Genomic DNA, 21,225 nt, shown 5'->3' on the forward strand with positions numbered 1-21,225 from the left:
GCTAGTTTCTCCTCTTTCTCTACATTGTTTTAAACTAATTGTCCCTGAGTGTTTCCATCCATCGTGCCCTTTACTCTGCTATTCTTTCTTAAAGCGTTCCTCTCTCTCTTTTCTCTTTCAGATGAGATTGATATGTTGGAGCGCCTGTGGTTGTCGGGTATCTGCCACAACGATAAGATCGAGGTATGATGTCTTTCACCTTTTTTTTCAGTCTGCTACAGTTTCTAAACTAAAGTGGTCTCCTACTGGTTGCTCAGTAGATCCTTTTTTTTTTGTCAAATTAACATGAAACTCACGTGAAAAGGAAACTCTTTCTGAATATCTATGGTTTGAACAGATGAGACCAAAGTAAAGACTTTAACCATGGTGCCAATTATAAAATTGGCTAAAAACCAGACCAACTGTATTGTAGAGATACCTTATACCAAGTGTAAAGCACGGTGGCGGAAGGCTGATGGTGAAACTACAGTCAAGCATGAAGGCATCTCTGCTCAGCAGCTGAAGCTTCGCTGAAACTGGCCCATGCAACGACGCTAGGATTGTAACAATTACAGATGTTCTCGTTATGATTATTGTCAGAGAAATAATCATGATTTTACTATAATCATGTGAACTGGCGATCTGTGTGGGGTGTATTCTGCCTTTTGCCCAATGATTGCTGGGAATGCTGCTCCAGCTTGGAATAAGCGGTTAAAAAAAATGGATGGTTATTATTTTTATGATTATTAGGCCTACATATTAAACATGCTATCAAGATATCAAGTCAGATCGACGTCCTTTTGAGGTCTTTAACTTTTATTTCTATCTTTTGATTTTAACATGACTGCACAATGGTGTAGTGCAGCATTTTTCAACCACTGTGCCGTGAGAGATTATCAGGTGTGCCCTGAGAAATGAGCCAATTTCACCTAATTGGTCTGAAAAGCAGCTCTGTGTTCATCCAAACAGGCCCGAGTGAAAGATGATAAAATTCCTTCTGCTTGTGTTTATCTGATTTCTATTCAAGAGGCTTTGACTAGATGGACTTTATATTAATAATATAGACTTAAAAAAGCAAAAAAACATTTTGTGTTTGTGGTGTGCCTTGTGATTTTTCAGTAAGAAAAAGTTTGCCTTGGCTCAAAAAAGGTTGAAACACAATGGTGTAGTGGTTTGCACTGTGACCTCTCAGCAAGAAGGTCGTTGGTTTGACCTTCGGCAGGGAGGAGGTTTGAATCAGAGTTTACATGTTTGCATGCGTGAGGTCTCTCTGGATGAATAAAACATCTTAGAATAAAACATAATACTTTAAATAATACAATAATTAGATACAACTTCATAACTTTCAGGGAAAACAAATAGAAAAGGAATCTGGACTTGGAAGGCTTGTATTTTTTAGAAACAGGAGCAAGATATCTAGCTATCTTTTGGCTAGCTTCCCAGCTTCCCTTTCAAAGTATAGCTGCTGTTTGAGACATTAGCATCACTGGAAGAGTGAAAACAGCCCATTAAACACTAACAACAGGCGTCGACCTCACACCGTGCTGACTATGTCTGAACAGTAAAAGTATCCATCAGACTGCTTGAGAGTTGATCCGTTTTTTTGCATCCTTATAAAATACCATTAAGTCAATCATCTTACCTGGTCTGACCTGAGCTGTACACCATTAGAAAATGAGAAATAACACAATAAAATGTAATTACGGTGTCATATTAGATACAACATTAGCCTCATTTAACCCAAGTACTGAGCATTTTCCTTTACTTTAGCATACAATGCTGATGTTTTCCTGCAAGTGGTGAAATATATTCCACGTATTTCCTTCTTGCACAGCAGTTTTTCAGGGTGTTTTACAAGCTGACAAGCCGTCCTCTACAATGACAACTCTGTCATTTTCTTCTATAACCTAATATTTCCGACAGGAATGACTTAATCCATTTGTTTCCAGGGAATAAGTGTTCCTATGCACATCTTCTGCAACTCGCACATGGTGTGTTAAAACACAGCAACATGCTACTTTGTTTTCTGACTCTGCACAAGTTGCACTGATTTGTTTCAGACATGATCCTTTGGGGAAGTAATGACATTGTGGGATATCTACACTTAATTGTGTTGTTTCATATTGCAAATACTGAGGAAATCCAATAATGACATCTCTAAACAGGACAAAAACTGCAGCAAGTCTGCTGCAGTGGCAATGGAAATGCTGTGAGAAGTCCTTAAGCGGACTGTTCATAGATAAATTCCTGCTAACCTCGATGAACCAAATAAACATTGTGAAGTAAAAGTGGGGCAGAGCATGTCAGAGACTGATAAGGTGGATTAAAGCTATTAAAGTTTGGGCACATTTGCATTTTTACTGCACTTTTATCACATGATATAACATATCTTGTGAAGTTCTGAAGTATTTACGTAATATCAAGAGCAGGTAAGGACCAGATGATTGTTTTGTTGATGTAAAACCTTAGAATTAAAGGATTGTACTTTTCTTTTTTTTTTTTGCATAGCTCTAATCCATTGGGCTAAAGCCTACTGTGTCTCCTGACTTAGCACATTGAAGAGTTCATGAGCGGATTCTTTTGCTGGTATTTCTACCAGATTGAACCATTTTATGACGTGATCTGGCTGACAGTCGTTCTACTTGTGTAATGTCTGGAAAAGTGCCACATCAGAAGCTCTTTCAGCTCAGAGAAGCTCAGGTTTCATTAAGTTTAAAGAGATGACTGCTCGGTGATTGATGGAGCAACATCTGGGTTCTGCACTCGCTTTTATGTTCATCTTAAACACAGAATTTTAACTTGACTGCTTGCAATATTAGAAAATACGGAGATCATTTTATGTCTGGATGCCTTTGCAATTATTTAAACAAGACAAAATGCTGCAGAAAGTTCTGGATGTTCGAGGTGAAGGAAATGAGTTGCCTGAAAAGCTCTTGGACACAATACAGATATGTGGTTGCTGCCTTGAAAATATCCAAGAGCCACTAAAAAAAAAAAAAAAAAAAAAACACAACCTCTGTTGCATTTATTTTTCTTGTTTGGGTTTGAAAAGAAAATGTTTATCTGGTGTCTGGGAGACAAATGGTTCCAGTGGATAATAAAACACTCTCCCCTTTCTCACATGACCCAGAACCTTCTTCCTTTATTTCTCCTTCAGTTTTTTTTTTCCCTTCCCATTTCCACGTACCTCCCCCCTCCCTCCCCCTTTCCTCACATGTTCTTTGTTCTTCTTTTGCAGGTGATGAGCAGTAAGCTGGACATCGACAACATGGCGGGGGTGTTCTACATGCTGCTGGTGGCCATGGGCCTTAGTCTGCTGGTATTTGCCTGGGAGCATCTGGTGTACTGGAAACTGCGGCACTGTGTTAAGAGGTCCGGTGGGATGGACTTCCTCCTGGCTCTTAGCAGGGTAAGAAAGAATACCTGTACAGCAATGTTAAGAAAACCAAATTAGTTTAATCCTTAAAAGACGTGCTATCTAAAAGTGCTTGCCCTTTTCCCAGCACTTAATGGTTCTGTGAAACTAACCTTCAGGCTATCAGGCTATTTTAGCAGATTTCTTTTGGCTTTAGATGAGTTAAAACAGGGTTTCAAGTGCTTTCCATCCCAAGAAAAAGAAAATACGATACATGAAGAGAACATCTCTCGTGCACCATCTTCGGAAATGTTCCTGGACTGTATATGCAGGGAGTCCTCCAGGTCCAGAGTCAGTGACTCCTGGGCTTTATACTTGATAAATGATATTGTTTACAGCCTTTGTAGATCCTAAGAAATAATAATCAGAAGGATAAATCAATATGAGTGAAAGAAAAAGTATTACAGCTGTGTTGGAAGAAGGGAAATGAATGAATGCAGTATTTCTCTATCAACATGATACTTCTAAACCTAAAAAAGTGAAGGAAGAAGCCAAAAGCACATCTAAGCTTTTAGATGTTATTTCCGTGACACTGGAGCAGCTGACCCCCCCAATTTGCACACTGTCAGCCTGAGGAAGAACTAATGAGCTAAACCAGTCTCATTATCTTAATTGGAAAGCACTGGTATGAGTGAGCAGGAATCTCTTTTTGTGTTTTTTTCTTCCATGAAATGCTCTTCATGCAGGAAAAAAACGATTTATTGATGAGGATGAGGAGGGATGGAACGTTTTCTGAGACAATCTGGATACGGACTGCAAAAAAGGCTCAATATGGGCCCTTCTATACTGGCTCTCAGCAGGTGGAAGAGGTAGCTAAAACAAGGAACATCATTTATCCTGGGCATCATTCCAGGGGGAGTCCAGGAGTTCAGCGCAAAGCCATCACTTAGCTGTTCCGCAGCTATTTCTTTTTAGGGCCGATCGAGTTTCTGTGAGCTCAGCTTGGGGTCTCGGAAACGTTTAGTATAGATGTCTCTGTGAGAGAGAAGAAGTGGTGAGGAAACGGAGAAAAAAGTAATGAAAAAGGGCATGGAATTACTGGAGAGATGGGAGCTACTGCAAGGTACTGTAAAAGGAAGGGGATATAGATGAAGGGGTGTGATTGGGGAGGCGAAGTGAGCAGAAGTGGGACGGTGAGCAAGAGGAACTTTGAGATAAGAGGAGAATAGAGCGGATCAAGGAGGCGTTGGGAGGGCTTGGGTTGCTGAGGTGGTGGGAGGTTGCAGGTGTTGGAGGCAGGAAAAGAAGTGTGGGGGGGGGCAAGTAACGGGAACAGAATGTGGAGAAGACGAAACTGAGGTGAGGAAAAGTATGGAAACACACCTGACTGATGGTGTGAGACAACAAGAATGTAACACATTAGCTCATCCCGCACGACAACCGAGATAATTGAGAATTAAAAGAATCATGCACCAAATGGGCAGCTTGCACACCACACCCTAGATGCCCCATCTTAACCAGGTGGCACAGTTAGCGCCCCCCCACACACACACACACACACACACACATACACAATCCAATCATAGAGTTGATACAAATACATGTCAACAACCTGGTGGCATTAAATGGATGAATATGTTTATTTTTTATGGCTAATTTCCACCTGTTCTATGTACGCTACTGTCCTAAAGCAATGCCTTCATTTTCTAGATTACAATTTAGCATTTTTTATTTATTACAACTTTTTATTTTGTCTCCAGTTAGTTGAGTGGCTACTGTGAACTTTTCCTCAATGGGAAGGTATGAATAAGTTTGAGGACGACTGTATTTACGGACAGCTTACCTGACTGAATGTGTAGTATGCATTCACACAAACATTTTTATATGTTAAACTCCCAAATCTGTTGATATCTCTGTCCATAACTTTTCCTTTCTACTGTTGTCCTTGTAAAAAGGATCTGTGGTTCTCCACTGATAAACATCTTGCAGTCCAGGGGCGTCCAGCTCCGGTCCTCAAAGGCCACAACCCTGCAGGTTTTCCATGTATCCCCAGGCTGTTAGATCCATTTAATTAGAGTCAGGTGCATTGGAGCAGGAATACATCAAAAATTCGCAGGACAGCTGCCTTGAGGACCAACTTTAGACACCTCTGTTGTCGTCCGTGGTGAAAAAACAACAGAGAGACACCTCTGCATTGACTTCTAACCCGCTGTAACCAGATGGTTCAGCAGTCACATTGCTGCACAGGGGCTTTTATTTTGAAACCGACCAGATGTGTTGCACTACATCTGTGTGTGATTCCTGTCTGGCTCATTCTGAACTTCTGGAAATCTGCTCTATGAAATAAAACATGCATGTGAAGTGGAGAGCCGCAACGAGCTGCGACATGAAGCCACATATCGAACATGCGCTGGTGTGATTGTCTGAAACACGGGCACTCAGCTCTGGAGGCCGCGGCACACACGGAACACGTGGCACACACTAAAACTGGAAATATTCCTTGAGGTTGGACATTAACCAGCAAACCAGCAGGTTGTTTTCGACTTCCTCTATGGAACATGTAACTTGGAGTATTAATGACACAAAAATCAGACTGATAACGTCGTCATTGTCAAACTCAACACATCCTTTACTTCCCTCGCTGAGTTTTTGCCACTTATTTATTCTTTACTGCTGTTTAAGTTCATCATCTAAGTGATTTAGTTTCATGTTTGGATGTCGGTGCATTAACTGTAGCCAGCAGTTTGGTTTCCCTCTCTTCTTAACCATGTGGCTACATATGGGACATCTCTGACATGATATTATTCAGTGATATTTGTTTCAGCAGTGTCTTTGTTTTGGTTCCATGGAAGGTTTACAAAATTTTTTACATTTATTTATCAAATATTTAGCCTATAAATGAGTCTCTCTTTTCCCTTGCTAGCTTTTTGAAGATAGCTGCTCTGTTTCGTTAGCAGACACAGACAATTTGTTCACCTTTTTGTTTGTTGTTATAGATAATTAAATACTCATAGATGGCCAGTTGCTTCCTTTGTTTCATGCACTCTGTTTTGTTTGAATAGCTGCACTTTTTGATTACGTATTAAAGACTTTCTTTTTCTTCCTGGATTGCAGATCCACACAAAGGTATTAACTTCCTTATTGTGTTGTGGAATTAAAAATATTCTAAAACAGTTTCGGAGCTTGATGGAAGACTTGAAACTAGAAAAGCCACCATTCTAACACTACTATTGACCGCCACGCAGCTCCTTTAGTTTTGTTTTATGCAGTTGGGACAATGCTGAGTTTGATTAAATAATGTTTTACAAAACAAACTGGAAAGCCTTTGTTACGACCCAGACTCGGCTAGGGCAACTGAGCCGCACAAAAGAAAGACCTGTGGCCAGATGTACATATGGACCAACAGATTTATTGTCCAAAGGTGGTAGACAAAGTAAGAACAGGCCTGTAAAGCATTTTTCCAAACAAAAACACTTGTTTAACTATTCAACCAAAAAAAACTAACAGATATCACAGAATCATGACAATGAACAATACCACAGCAAATAAGGCAGCTCTGTCAAAGTCCTCCCAACAAACAACAGTTTAGAGTCACCATACACAAGCTGAGGGCAGACCACTACTAAGCCAGTGGTAGCCGTTGACTGAAGGACTCCTGGTGTCTTTTAAGTCCTGGTGATTAGTGGAGTCAGCTGAGTACGGAGTTCCAATTATCCAATGAGCAGGGTGGAGATGAGCAGGTGACATGAAGGACCAATCCCAGCCAGGAGGCAGCAATCAGAGCTGTGTTTGAGCCAGAATCCCAGCTGAAGTGTCAGAAACAGTGGACTGAACAGCAACACAAGCAGCCGTAACACTCCCCCCCTGAAGTTACAGAACCTTGACAGGAGTTCTGTAAATAAACAAAACATAAGTCAAACAAAAAGTTACATTCTGGTGGAGGCATCGGCACAAATGTTTTCAGACCCTCTCTTGTGCCGGATGTCCAAGTGGTAGTCTTGGATCAGCAGAGCCCAGCGCATGAGACGATGATTTTTATTGTACATTCGGGAGAGGAAGACAAGAGGGTTATGGTCTGTAAAGACCACAATGGGGTATGCACCGGAACCAAGATATACTTCAAAGTATTGAAGAGCCATCAACAAAGCAAGTGTTTCTTGCTCAATAGTGGAGTACCTTCTCTGGTGCTCGTTAAACTTCCTGGAGAAGTAAGAGACAGGGTGGTCGATCCCCTGAGAATCCTCCTGCAGCAGAACAGCCCCAGCCCCTACGGCACTAGCATCAACCTCTAGTTTGAACGGCCGGGCTAAGTCAGGAGCCGCAAGAACAGGAGTGTGACACAGTAAGGATTTTGCTACTTCGAATGAAGTCTGGCACTCGTCAGTCCACTCGAACTTCTGTTTTGGACTGATGAGGTCAGTAAGTGGACGAACCACAGACGAGAAGTTTCGGCAAAATGTCCGGTAGTAACCAACCATTCCTAAAAAGCGACGCAGCTCACGGCGAGTGGTGGGTATAGGATACTTAAGGATGGCTGTAATTTTAGCATCGATAGGTCGTACTTGGCCTCTCCCTATTTGTCGGCCCAAATAGGTCACAGTGGCTCGGGCAAACTCACACTTAGCCAAGTTTAGAGTCAGGGAGGCTTGGGCTAAACGATTAAACACTTCGCTTAGGGCCTCTATATGTTCGGGCCAAGAGTCAGAGAATATGACGAGGTCATCCAGATACGCTGAGCACTTAGGAAGACCAGACAAAATTCTGTTTACAAGTCTTTGAAATGTAGCGGGAGCGTTGCACATACCGAAAGCCATAACTGTGTACTGTAGAAAATCATCAGGAGTGACAAATGCTAAAATGTCCGAAGCACGCTTAGTCAAGGGCACTTGCCAGTAACCCTTTAACAAATCCAATTTACTCACGTAGCGAGCAGCTCCAATATTGTCAACACAGTCCTCGACTTTGGGAAGAGGAAAAGAATCAGTTATGGTAACCGAGTTAACTTTACGATAATCTGTGATGAACCTGGGGGACCCATCGGGTTTGGTTTCCACTAGGCAAGGTGAACTCCATGGGCTATGGCTTGGCCTTGCTAGCCCATGAGCTAACAAGTATTTGGCTTCTTGCTTCATGAGTTTTCGTTTCAGTGGAGAAGCCCGATATGGGTGTTGCTTTATTGGCTTTGATTCCTGTACGTCGATATCATGCATTAAGACGGAAGTCTGAGTCGGAACATCTCCGAACAGACACAAATGTGAATTAACTACTTTTAGAAGATCATCCTGCTGGGTGAGAGTCAAGTGCTCAAGGGCCTTAGGCAGAGAGGATAACATCTCCGAGTTGGAAAGACGGGCATTTAAATGGGTTTTTGGAACATCTAGGCCATCTTCCTTCTCTGTGGAAAGTTCAAATTCTGGAACAAGAGCAGCAGAAATGCGTACATCTGGTTCACCCTTGCGGGAGTGGTACAATTTGAGCATGTTTATGTGACAAATCCGAGACTTACGACGGCGATTTGGAGTTTTGATTAGATAGTTGTACTCACCAATACGATCTATTACGTCAAATGGTCCCTCATACTTCACAGCAACACAAGCAGCCGTAACAGCCATAATTTTAGCATAATTTGTCACATAAATGTAACACATCTAAAGATAACCTGAATATTTGTAATAAATGGAAACGAACAGGAGAGGAATACCTTAAAGTGAAAGACATGATGAAAGTAGGAATCAAGAGTGAAATGAATGCAACAATATTTATGAGGTCCCAGCCAGTGGAGATCATCTCTGTTCTCTTGACACAACTCCTGAACACGACTTCATGCTGCAGGTGTTTGTTTTTTGTTTTCCACCTTCCGGTACCCTATCCCTTTAGTAGCATGCCTCCAGATTTTACCGCATGTTCCACATCCCTTGGTGGTTGTTTTCCTTAAAAGCTTAAAGTTCCCTGCAGCTGTGGCAGAAACTTCCTTTGGGCTATTTGGGTCCCAGTGCATCTCTTGAAGATGATGCAGGTGTTTACCCCTGCAAGGTCCAGTAAGTTATAAAATACAGCAATGGGCCATCTCTGCATACCCCTTTTCATGTTGGACACGAAAACAGAACAGCTCAAAATGCTGTGCAGTGCTGTTGACCGCCTGTGGCTGAAATACACAGAAATTCTTTAAATAATAAATATGAACTGGGTTTAGTAAATATGCACATAGAGTTATGTGAAGATTCAAGGACCAGCGAGGCTTTAGGATTTTATTCAACAAAGTTATGAAATATGCTAATTTCAAAATGATCGCCTTATAACAGAGAATATGATGAGTGGGCATGTTAATACGCCAGGGTCAAAAGCCCGTTCAGAGCTCCATGTACATGCTACCTCTGGTCTGCAGTGGCCTGCAAACCATACAGTCAAGGAAAATATCATTAAACCACTGTTTTGTTTTGTTTTTTTGTTTGTTTTTTTCCAAAATTTCATGTTCATTTTAATTCCTGGTACAACTAAAGGTACATTTGTTTGGAAAACGAGGGTGTTCTGTATGCCAGTACTGCTAATACCTGACGTAGCTTTGTTAAACACAACATGATCACTCTAGTTAAAGTCATATAATAAAGTCATATAATAACACAATTGTACACAAACTGTGTGGTTACAAAAAAAAAATCACAGGAGAACTCATGAAATGTTGGAATGATAAGTACTTTATTTTTTATTATTTTTTTCAGTTTTTGCTGTTGTTTTTCACATTTGTTTCTTTTTATTCAACACTGACACTAAAACACAACTGCTAATGTACAGCTGGATGAAGCCTAGTTTGGCAGATAATTAACACAGTTACACTATCAAGCCAGTACATCACTGCAGTGTGAAACTTGGCGCCGAAAGCCAGAAATGTCTTTGCATTTTAATTGTGGGGCCACCGATTGTCCTTACATCCCATCGTCACTGTGCTGCTGTAAATGGTTGTCTCATAGATGTCAGGCTCCAGTCCTGGAGGCCCATTAATTTCAGTCAGGTGTGTTGAAGCGGGGACGGATATAAAACCTGCAGGACAGCGGACCTTGAGGACCAGAGTTTGACACAGTGGGTTATTAATAATGGCAGCTCAGACTTTTGGCTTCACACAAACTGTGTTTGATTATTTTGCTTTGTGCATGTTGAAGGAAATCAACAGAGAGGAAAAGAAGTCGGTCCGAAGGCGTTGACATCCTCAAAAAGCACAATGTTTTTTCCCCAACCTGTGGTCTCATGAGGAAGAAGGGAGTTTTTGCAGTTTGACCTCTCATCATACATTAAGTACCTTTCAAATTCTACTATAATTTAATTCTGCAAATAAAAATATCAGTTCCATGCAGAATTTCTCCCGTTTCCTTTGGCAGAAACAAGAACCATTAGCTTCTATCTACCGAACAAAATGTTTAAAATCTTCAGATGGCTCTGCGACTTGCTTTAAACCAATCACCTTAGCTTCCATTTCACAGTGTGCTGCATCTCATGCTCTCAGGACTGCAATAGCACTTCTGCAGCTGGGACTGCTGATTCATGTGTCCAGAAGGGCCATTATTACGGCCTCTCCATCAGATGTCTGTCCTAGTGGGAGACCAAGATTTACAAGAGGCTCTGCACATTTTATCATTATTATGTGATAGATATCATATGAATCATCTTCACCTACTGTATTAAGAATAATAGAGGTTTTAGATTTACATGACCACTCTCAGTGCTGCTAATTGAATCCCATCCATCTACACTGAGGTGTAAATATATAAAGAGAGGAGGAGGAGCACTTTGTCAGAGAGGGGGGAAAAAAAAGCTTACATGACTGTTTTTAACTGACTGATTGTACGCTGGGTTTAAAACCGAAAGGTTTTATGAGGCAGTGGTAATTTACACCTCTTCCTATTGGTTTTTGCTTTATATTTTACTCGGAGTTGTGAGTTAGTGTTCTTCAGAAGACCTAAACACAAACCCATGTATGCAGAGTCGTCGAGAAAACTGATGAGAAAAAGTGTCTTTAGGAAAAGATGCAGAGCATGTAAGAAGTCCAAACAAATGAAAATCTCAACAGAAAACAGAATTAAGTTCAGGCGGGGGAAAGGGAACCAACTTTAAAAAGGGCATGAAATGAGAGATTACACAAAAGGACAATCACAGGGATTAAAACCAACTCTTAAAAAACAAAAGAAGAAGTGGAACAGAGGTTAATTGCGCCAGTCATGAATTATGGCACACATTATGTCGTGTTACTTGTTGCTGCTGAGATAGAGTAAAGCTCTCTGGTGCGCTCTTGCAATTCATTAAGTGGAGAAGATTATATTTTGACACAAGTAACAAAACAAAGTAAAAGCATGAAATATGGAAATAATTTTTTGTCAGAAATATATTCTACTCAAGCCCACCTGCAGAAAAGAGAATTTGAAATATAATGCTTGAAAATGAACATTACTGTTTTCTAATCAAAGCAATTGCAGTTCTTCATCAACACATTAAGGGAAAATAATCTTTCATACGGTCTTTAATACAAAAATCTTCATTCAATGATTTGCATTCAGATAAACATTTTCTTTGATTGTTGCATATTTGATTTGTTTATTTATTCCTTTAACTTGTCTTTTCCAGCATAATGACAGAGGAAAGATGGCCTGGCTTCATTGTGCTGAGCAAATTTGCTTAGCCAAGAGTAGCTTATTGAAGGACAAAATGCTACTCTTGACACTTGCTTATTATTATTTATTTTCCTTATTTTTGGATCTTGCTAAATTACATTTTAATGCTGATTCTGATGAAAAAAAGAAACAAAAAAGACACCGGAACAAATGTACAGCCAAAACAGAAATTCAGCTATTATATCTGAGGAAAAAAGAACAAACTTTACAGCCTCTGTTCTAAAACAAAGCAGAAAATCACTGAGAGAAACCCATAAGAAGACAAACTGAGGAAAAACCTGAAGAACACCAAGCTATACAAAACAGTGATGTGTAAGCATTTGTGTTAGTGAGATGAGAATAAAGGGAATAAGATGTGATCATGCATCTCTTCAAGGATCAGAAACAGACAACACACGTCGCAGGCCTATTTAGTTACTTATTTCACAAACAACATGAAATAGTTGTGAAGTAAATCTGTAAAGTTTCAGGAACTGGAATGTCACAGGTGAAAGAGATTTCATACATTTCCAAACCATTTTCAAAGAAATGCAGTGGACACATGACCTATTTTGACAAACAACTCCTTGATTCAGTAAAGATGTATCAGTCTGCTTTGTTTCGCTCCAGTTAAAAAATTCCTGTCTTTTGATTGGGAATAACTTCCCGAAGCGATCACATACTGGATTCATAGTATAAAATCTGTTGCTTCAACTCACTTCAAGGCTTTTCCATCTATGCTTTTAGAGATGTGAAAATACAGAGAATGTTTAGTAGAAGGAAATCATCCACAGCGATTGAAAGAAAAAGTATTTAAAGTTGAGCCTTAAAAGCTGCACACTCTAACCCAAACAAATAAAGACCTCTCCTGATGCAGCATTCTGTCAAAACTTTGACTGGATCCTCACATGAGCTGCTCAACAGATTTTTTACAAAACAGTGGCAGGATTGACCATATTACCCTGTTGTTATCTTCACCAGATGAAACACACATTACTGTAATTGCTATATTATATATAATTATATATTATTATAATATTATATATACTATATTATTATGTATATATTTATACAGCCAAAGATAAAGTTACATAAATTGAATTTATGTCACTAAAAGGTACTGAAAAACATCAAGTTAAAGTTTAACTGTTAATGTAAACAATGTAAGCTTCTACTACTCAGATGGTACATTGTTGGCAGGAAAGATCAGATTAATTTTTTATATTGCAGAAAGGTCAATGTCTTTAACCAGAATAATCACAGCTTTGAAGGTGTTCTGGGACAAAATCCAAACCAAAGAACAAAGATTAGAGGAATCAGTATATTTCCTTTTTTTTCTCAGCTGATTTTTAGAGATTGATTTAAGAGCCATCATGGAAGTCAGTCAGTAAGTCAAACACAATCTTCTGAAGATAGCTTTTATATGGCTTGTACAGATATCTGATTAAATATGCTCTATAGGTTTTCTTTTCAAAATTGGGGATGTTGGGCTTTTTGTGTGTCTCTATTTCTGACACAGACTCTGTGTTCTTTCTTATCACACTTGGCAGCCTGCTGGTCTAATTACACTCTCTCTGTTATCTTTCCACCCAGGGGATGTACAGTTGTTGCCAGTTTGAGGATGAGACAGCGCCGGGAGGAAGCAAAAGCTCTTTGCCCCAGTACCACACCGTGACCACCATGCCCACTGCCCCACAACAACACCTTGTTACCGCCACAGTGAACAACACAACTGCTATTGCCATGGTGCAGCAGCAACAGCAACAGAAGCATCACCAACAGCAGCAGGGACAGACGTACACTACAATGCTACCCGGATCACCGCGAACTACAGGGCATTCAGCAATGGCCCTAGGTCCCTCAAACAGTCCCTTACTGGAAGGCCCCATGCCTTGCTCAACCTTCTTGCCTCGCCATGACCGCAGACTGGCTGTGGTGGATCGCTGGAACAGGCCAAAACCGGAGAAAGTTATGAGTGGAAGCAGTAGTGGAGGTGTGGGCATTGGAGGAATTGCAGGAGGAATCACTGAACTACCTACTCAACAACAGTATCAGCAGAACCTTGGACAGCACTGGAATCTACAAGGAGGGGTTGCAGGTGTCACAGGAGGCGGAGGTGACACTGGGCTCGATGAATATAAGCGTTACTATGGTCCCATAGATCCAGAGGGATTAGGAGCCAATTCAGAGCAGCAGGCACTGGGCACTCAGCAGACTCCCAAAGTCAGTTCTCGTGGTCTTAAAGCTTCAGGGATGCCACGGATTCCTCCCAAAGGCCCCCAACAAGGCCAAGGGCATCTAATCTCGAAGCCACCTCCTCCACTCCCATCTTCTCCTCGAAGGCCTCCCTTCTGGCGACGAGGAAGCCTGGTTCAGGCAAGGAGAAAAGGCTCAGGAGGCCCACTGTATGAGAATATACTCCCTCTAGGAAGGCGAGGAGGTGGGAGGTATGGAGTAGGCGATGGAGGTGGCAGAAGGGGTCGTCGTCCGCCACCACCACCTCCTCTTCCCGTTCTGCTTTCTTCCCCAACACACACCCCTACCACTCCTTCCTCTCCATGCCGTTTCTACTCATCCTGCTCCAGTGCCTCGTCCTCCTCCTCGTCATCGTCATCATCATCCTCTTCTTCATCCTCTGCATCACTCTCTCGGTCAAATTCTCCCTCTTCCTGCTCCAGTGAAAGCTCCTATAACTCCTCGCTGAGTTTTCGTTATCGAGCAGGCGACCGGGATTTAATGGTAGATGACGAATATGACTCAGATCTTCTCACAGAAGAGTCCAGTCTCCTCCTCGGTTCACGAAGGAAGGCTCGCTCACGGCGCATGTCGTCACGCTCACTGCCATGCAGCCCGCCACCTCCTCCAGTCCCGCCAAGAAAGCCTCGTCCACAGAGAGCATATGGAAGGGAGAGGACCAGCAGTCAGCTTGCCCAGTTACAGGAGTGGTGGGCATCCTGGGGCGACAGAGAGCGTGAGAGGGGAGGGATAACTGTACGAGGAGACGGAGCAGTGAGTCGAGAGGAGAAAAGACACCACAAAGAGAGGGAGCATGAAAGAAAAAGGAGGAAGAAGGGAAGAAAAAAAAAGAAAAGGGAAGAGCGAGAGAGAGAAAGGGGGCGAAAGAGGCGCAAAGGCAAGAAAAAGAGGAAGAAAGATGACAAGACAAGAAAGAGAGACCGAAAAAGGTCGGAGCAAGAGGTCAGAGATCCTGAAAAAAGAGAGGAACTCAAATCAGGAACCCCAGACTTCCCACAATACCCACCCCTGAGACGAGAGTCGTTTAGGAAAAAGAGTGAGAGCTCAATCAGAAGCTATGGATGGAACATCCCTGGCGAAGATGAGAGGAAGGAAAGAGAAGACAAAGAGAGAGACAATGGTGACGAAAATAGAGAAAAGGAAAGACATCTCAGGCGGAGGAACAGCAAGCACTATCATAGCTCTAGTAGCAAGCCTTCTACATCTGTCAAGTTCTGGGGAGGAGGAAACCCATCTTCTGATGCTATTCCATCTGCTTTTCTGCCCCTGTTGCCAGTTTCTTCTAAAAGAAGGAAGAGTAAAAGTTCAGACCGAGATGCCATGGGAAAGGAAGGAGAAAGGAGACCACTTTTGGGACGAAATGAAAGACAGATGCACTCCAAGGAAGGGTTGTCCTTCCATGAGTGGGAATCTGAAATAGAGGATGAAGTGGAGGACTCAGAGCCTGACAGAAGGAAAACGGAGCATGGAAAAAGGCGTGGAGGAGAAAGGACTATATCCGATGAGGAGCGGGAATGTGATAAGGTAGTCGGGATATATTCTGATGATGATGGTTCTTCAGGAGAATTTGGAAAGTTTGAAAGGTATTGGGAAGATCATGAAGGCAGGGCAGTGGGAGGAATTGGAGGAGGAGGTTGGTTTTTTAGTACCTATCCCTCCAGGGACAAAGCAGGCAGCATCAACAGCAGAGACGACCTGTTCTTGGAGCGGGGAGAACGGTGGGGTACAGCGGAGAGTGGGTGGGGTTCTAGCGCAGGTGGAGGAGGAGGAGAGAGAGGCTGGGGATCAGGTTCACACTGGCCTCCACCTCCTCTCACTCCACCACCTCCCAGACGTTACTGGTCAGTGGATAAGCTCCACATACAGGATGAGAAAAAAAGTAAGCGCAAGTCAAAAGACAAGGGAAAAAGTCACGCAGCTTGTTCCTCTTGCCATTCCCCACGACGTCATCCACACTCCTCCAAATGGACCCGTGCAACTTCACGAAGCCAGGAAGAGCTGTACCACCACTGTCAGAGTTTTGGTGGTCCCTTGAAGCCAAAACATGACTCATCCTCTTCCAAACCTGATCGATCACACAATCCGTCTAAATCCGGTAGCCAGTCAAACCTCAGCCTCCAGCAGCGGACACAGAGAACAGAGAGGGATCGAGATCGAGTAAGACAACCATCCCCGCCTTCATCCCTTATACCGAATTTGCCACCCCCACTTCCCGCTCTCCCAGCTCCACCATCCTCATCTCACTCTATACATGCACCGCCCCATACTTCTTCTTCTTCTGTGTCATCTCCGTCAGTGGTCTCGTCCACACAGGGGGTACCCCAGACCTCCTCCATGGCTTCTGCAAGTGCCAAACTGCAGTACCAGAGACTACGCTCTGTACCCCAGCCACAGAGATTTCCTCAGTCTCCTCACTTACCCCTCAAAACCAAGAGCCTTTGCTCCCGAAGAGGATCTGCCCATTTCTCCAGCGTGGAGAGCGAAGTTTGAACTTCAGCAAGGTATTAAGTCATAAGAAAACCCAACAAAGCTGACCATGGATGATCTGCAAACATGGCTGCACATCAGCAAACGTGGCTGTAAAGCCAGGTCGATACAGTATATGCACTGAGCCCTTTCCTAAAGTTCTGCACAAACAAACCTAAAAGCCAAACAAACCAACGGAGTAGGTCAAAGGAACACAGAACCATTCTTGTGTTTACGGTTGTTTCCTTGTAATCCTCTCAGTCTGTGAAACATGACAACTACAGACTTGCATTTGGCGTCAAACTAACCGGTGCAAGCAAATTCTTCAGAAGCGGTAGAACTGAAGGAGTTGAAGCAGAAAGTATTCAGAGGAATCTTTATGCTTGCTGAGGGCTCAGGAACTTTATAGTACTGTATGCCTGCTGCTCTCAGAAGCCTTTAACACAGAACAGTGTTCTCTAACTTTAGTTTTTCTTTAAAACAACTTGCTTACCCTAACTTTCATTTTCCCCCAACAAACTGTTTACACCCCCACAGAACTGTGACGTCCACCTGAGGCATCTTTGTTGTGTGATCAATACCTTCTTGTTTAGATGGATGGAATGGTGATAACCACTTGCTTTTTTTTGTATCCATTGCTTTTCTTAGCTTCAGTTTGTCCTCTGCCCCCCCTTTCCACCTCAACTTTCTTGCAGCTTTCTTGTATCTTAACCCCTCTACTTCCCTTGTACTTTTTGTTTCTCTTTTTACTTTTCTACTTGTTTTCCACCTTATTTTCACGTGGATCTTCTCATCTTTCTTGTCATATCTACTCCTATTCTTCCCTCTTGGCTCCTCTCCTTGATGTTATTATTCTGTGTGTCTGTGATTTTCTGTGTTTGTATTCTTGACAACAGGGTAAGTCAGCTGTGACTGATATTCTTCTGGCTTAATGAAAAGCTGAGTGCCAAACTTAAAGTAGAGCTCAACATCAATCTGTGCAACAAGCAGAGCAGCTGTGTTTCCTTTTTATCCTGCAGATTACATCATCTTCCACAAAAAAAAAACACAAAAAAAGAAACATGCACATGCCAACATACCATCACAAATTCATCCATGACACATATACGTTAACTCAATTTTTCGACTCCTCTTTGAGCAATACATTATTTCACCTTTTTCTCATGTTGAAGCTTTACACATAGAGACCATTACTTTACTTCTGTGTTATAGTTGTTGCTATTGATGGTGTTCTAAATGTCAAGACATGTATTGATCTAATACAATGTAATCACTGTGCCATACTACTCAAGCTTTGGTGCACATGAAATGTTCTCTCAACTACCTAACTACAAAAATGGAGGCAGTTTCTGTTCCCTGCCTGTGTTCGACTGAATGTACAGTCAGCCGCCATCGCCTGTGCTGCAACAAAAACCACTGGAATATGGTTAAGGTTGGAAATTGTAGCAACCCAGAAGGTTTACATAAACATTTAAAAACTAGAGACAAAGCTAATGTTATTGTAGACATAGCCTGATGAACAACAACATGCTAATCTTGTGGGGTACATGCTAAACAGAGAGGTGGCAGTGGTTGAAAAATCAGTTTTATCTTTTTGTTTACTTGGTGGTTTTATCTGCAAGAAGTTCAAAGCCTAGAAATAAGAAAGCATTTGAAAAACCTAAACTGGGTTTGATAGCCGTCAAGCCAGGCATAAACATACTTAAAGCCTTTTGCTAATTGCTCCTGCCATATATGACATGTCAAGTATGAGCATGAAGGAATGGTGTGTTATGATCAGATAGGAATTTGCCGTTTTGATGTCAAAGCGACTGTGCCTGTGTTGCATGCGAGCAGATGAAGCAAATGGTGGAGCTGAGTGATGGTGTATGAGAGACACAATGGCACCTCCTATGATTTTTAAAGGTATTCATCATCTTGTAAATGTTTAATCAAGAGCTATAGCTTTTTAATCCACAACCAGGTTGATACCAGCAGTTACACTTCGATGTCAAGCACTTAGCCAGAGTAATCAGTTATTACCACCAATATCCAAATTTGGCATTTGGAAACTGGACATCAGAGTGCTATAGATGAGAAAGGAGCTGCTGGCACCATTTGCATTTTCTAATTGCTAAAAATGCCTGAGCCATCCTTCCTAAAGGTTTGGTCAACTCATGTTGATTACCTGGAACTGCATCTGAGCCATAATTTACTTCAGTGGAAGAAAAACAAGAGAACTTATGTTTTGAACATAAATCTGTTGTGTAGAATTTGTCTGATTTCCTTTGAGAAAAAAAATCTAGATATTTCATTTGCATATATATAAGTATATATTTGTGGCAGTGGGTAGTGTTAGAAAAAACGAGTAATACCTGAAAAAGTTGTTTCTGATTCCAACTTCACTTGAATAGAAACATCTTCAAAATTGTTCGGAAACACATACGACATAGTTTTCATGGACAGATTTCCATTATTTAAAAAAGATTCCAGATCGAGTTAGATAGCATATTACAATCAGCAGCTAATACAAAATTACTCAAACGGGTCAGAAAACGTGAAGTGTGACGTGTTTCTGTACATTCACACAGCAAGCGAGTTAAATTTGTTGTCCTGAAGTCGAATAAAACTCATTTGACCTACTGATACGTAATTGTTCTTAAGCTCAATTGCATTGCATCTACCAGCAGCGCGAAGGTTGAGCATTTTCTCAGAAAAAATTTTTTTTTTCTTCTTCCCCTCGCCTCTTTTCCTCAAGTCAATCCATCGTGCTGGTATGTGTGTGCAATTGTAAAGCTGGTCTGTTTTTTTTTTAAAAAGAAAAAAGAGTATATGTGGATATATTTATTTCATCTAAAAAAAAAGGCATATCTATATATAGATATATATGATAGTATATTTCAAGACTAAATCTGTTATATAAGTTTGTCTACTAAATTTACAGTATTATCTTAAAGAAAATGTCTTTTTTGTCTGTGTCTCCTCGTCTCAAACCTCTTGCCGAGCTCCCTAACCCCCAGTGAAAACAGAGACCAGTATGTAACTGTGTTTTTGCTCACTTAAGATCAACCATCCGCCTCCATTAGCTATATGCGGTAGCTAACGCTGGGAATTCAACATAGTGACAACGTGGATGGGTGCACAAGTGTCTTATGACCTGTCACTGTAGCAGTGGTGGCGTGTGTTTGTCTACCCAGGGGCCTTTATTTTTTGGTTTGGGCTACAGATTAACTTTTAATTCAATCTTTTATGGATACAGCAGCTTTTCTCACAACTCTCACATGTGTAGGGGTCGCATTATCGACCCGGTTTTGGGTTAACCAAAACTGTAAGTTTATACCGTAGTGTACAGTGAAGTGACCTCTTTCAAACCCAATGTAGCGAGCAGCACAGGCTTTTTTCTGCATTTCCTAGTAGCTGTATTACGATCAAAATCATGCACAGCTACCCCTGCCAACCAACCTGAATGGTATAGATATATAAGGACTTTGATAAAGTACATATTGTAATGTATCTGCCAGGCTGCTGTGCTATAAAACAAAGAAGTAAAAAAATAAAATGACACACCGCAAACACAGTTTCTAATTTTACACTGGGAAAGTGATTATGACACTTGTCGGGGAAGGAAGCTAAACCTGAATGTGCGGTTTCCACTAAGGCCAAAAGTGGCTGAACCAGGGCTTTCATATGTAGATCCCATTTTAAAACCCAGCAGGTCACTATGTGCCCATTATTATGGGACGGAATCAACTAGGAACCAAAATCCATGGCATTGGGTGAAACATGGCAACCACACTGCCTATGTCCTCTCTCCGTGCCAGTTCTGATATGCTTTCTCCTTTTGTGTTGCCATTTTTCTGTGTTCATCAATACTTTGCTGCCTTTTATGTTATTTCCAGCTGCTTTGGCTTTATGCCTTGGTATTGCAATGCTCATGCTGCTGCAGCTTCCTTTAATTTAATTAATGTGATTGTTGGAATTTTGAACTGATTTTAAAGGCTACACCACCCCCTTCTTCATCGGATGTCATTTGTCCAGATCAGCAAAGAAGGGCTTCTTGCATCTTTTAGATTATCACCGTAACTTTCACAATGCTACATGTGGCCACTTGTATGATCAGCAACCTCTTAGTCGAAGCAACCAGCCAAGTATTTGCATCTTTAGCCTATAGAGAGTAAACTTATTTTGTGTGATACTGGCTAACGTCTTCAATGCAAAGGGCTGGCAAATGTTGATCATGTGGACTTCTGCATTCATACAGTTGGGACCTTCTTTGGCAGCACTGAACTGCAGTTAACTTTCAACCACTTCAATATCCATCAGAAGCAATATCTCAGATACTTAAGGCTGTTATGGTCATCATTGTGTCTTACAGCTGTTTTCATATGCCATTTTGTGTCATGTCCAGTTCGACAACTAGCCTCATTTCCTTGATGAGCCAATGTCATCACAAAGCAGAGCCTATAGAATCAGAGGTCCATAGTGGATGTGACAACACATAAGCATTGAACCTCTGTTCATTCAAAGACTAATTAATTCATTAGTTTTGTC

The 21,225-nt window shown here is 41.6% G+C and overlaps 1 protein-coding gene across 1 annotated transcript in view; it reads left to right on the forward strand.

Annotated features, from left to right (window-relative positions):
- The window catches only part of grin2da (glutamate receptor, ionotropic, N-methyl D-aspartate 2D, a), a gene marked incomplete at both ends in the record, with an annotated part of 358,506 nt that extends 341,787 nt beyond the window's left edge, over positions 1–16,719 (forward strand). Inside the window, 4 exons of the mRNA XM_079259282.1 lie at positions 122–183; positions 3,218–3,388; positions 13,567–16,386; positions 16,543–16,719. Of these exons, the coding sequence (XP_079115408.1) occupies positions 122–183; positions 3,218–3,388; positions 13,567–16,386; positions 16,543–16,719 (3,230 nt within the window). The remainder of the gene's footprint in view (positions 1–121; positions 184–3,217; positions 3,389–13,566; positions 16,387–16,542) is intronic.
- Between the last annotated feature and the right edge of the window lie 4,506 nt (positions 16,720–21,225).

Source organism: Telmatherina bonti (genome assembly GCF_933228915.1).
Source record: "Telmatherina bonti genome assembly, chromosome: 19".
Taxonomy (NCBI): Eukaryota; Metazoa; Chordata; class Actinopteri; order Atheriniformes; family Telmatherinidae; genus Telmatherina; species Telmatherina bonti.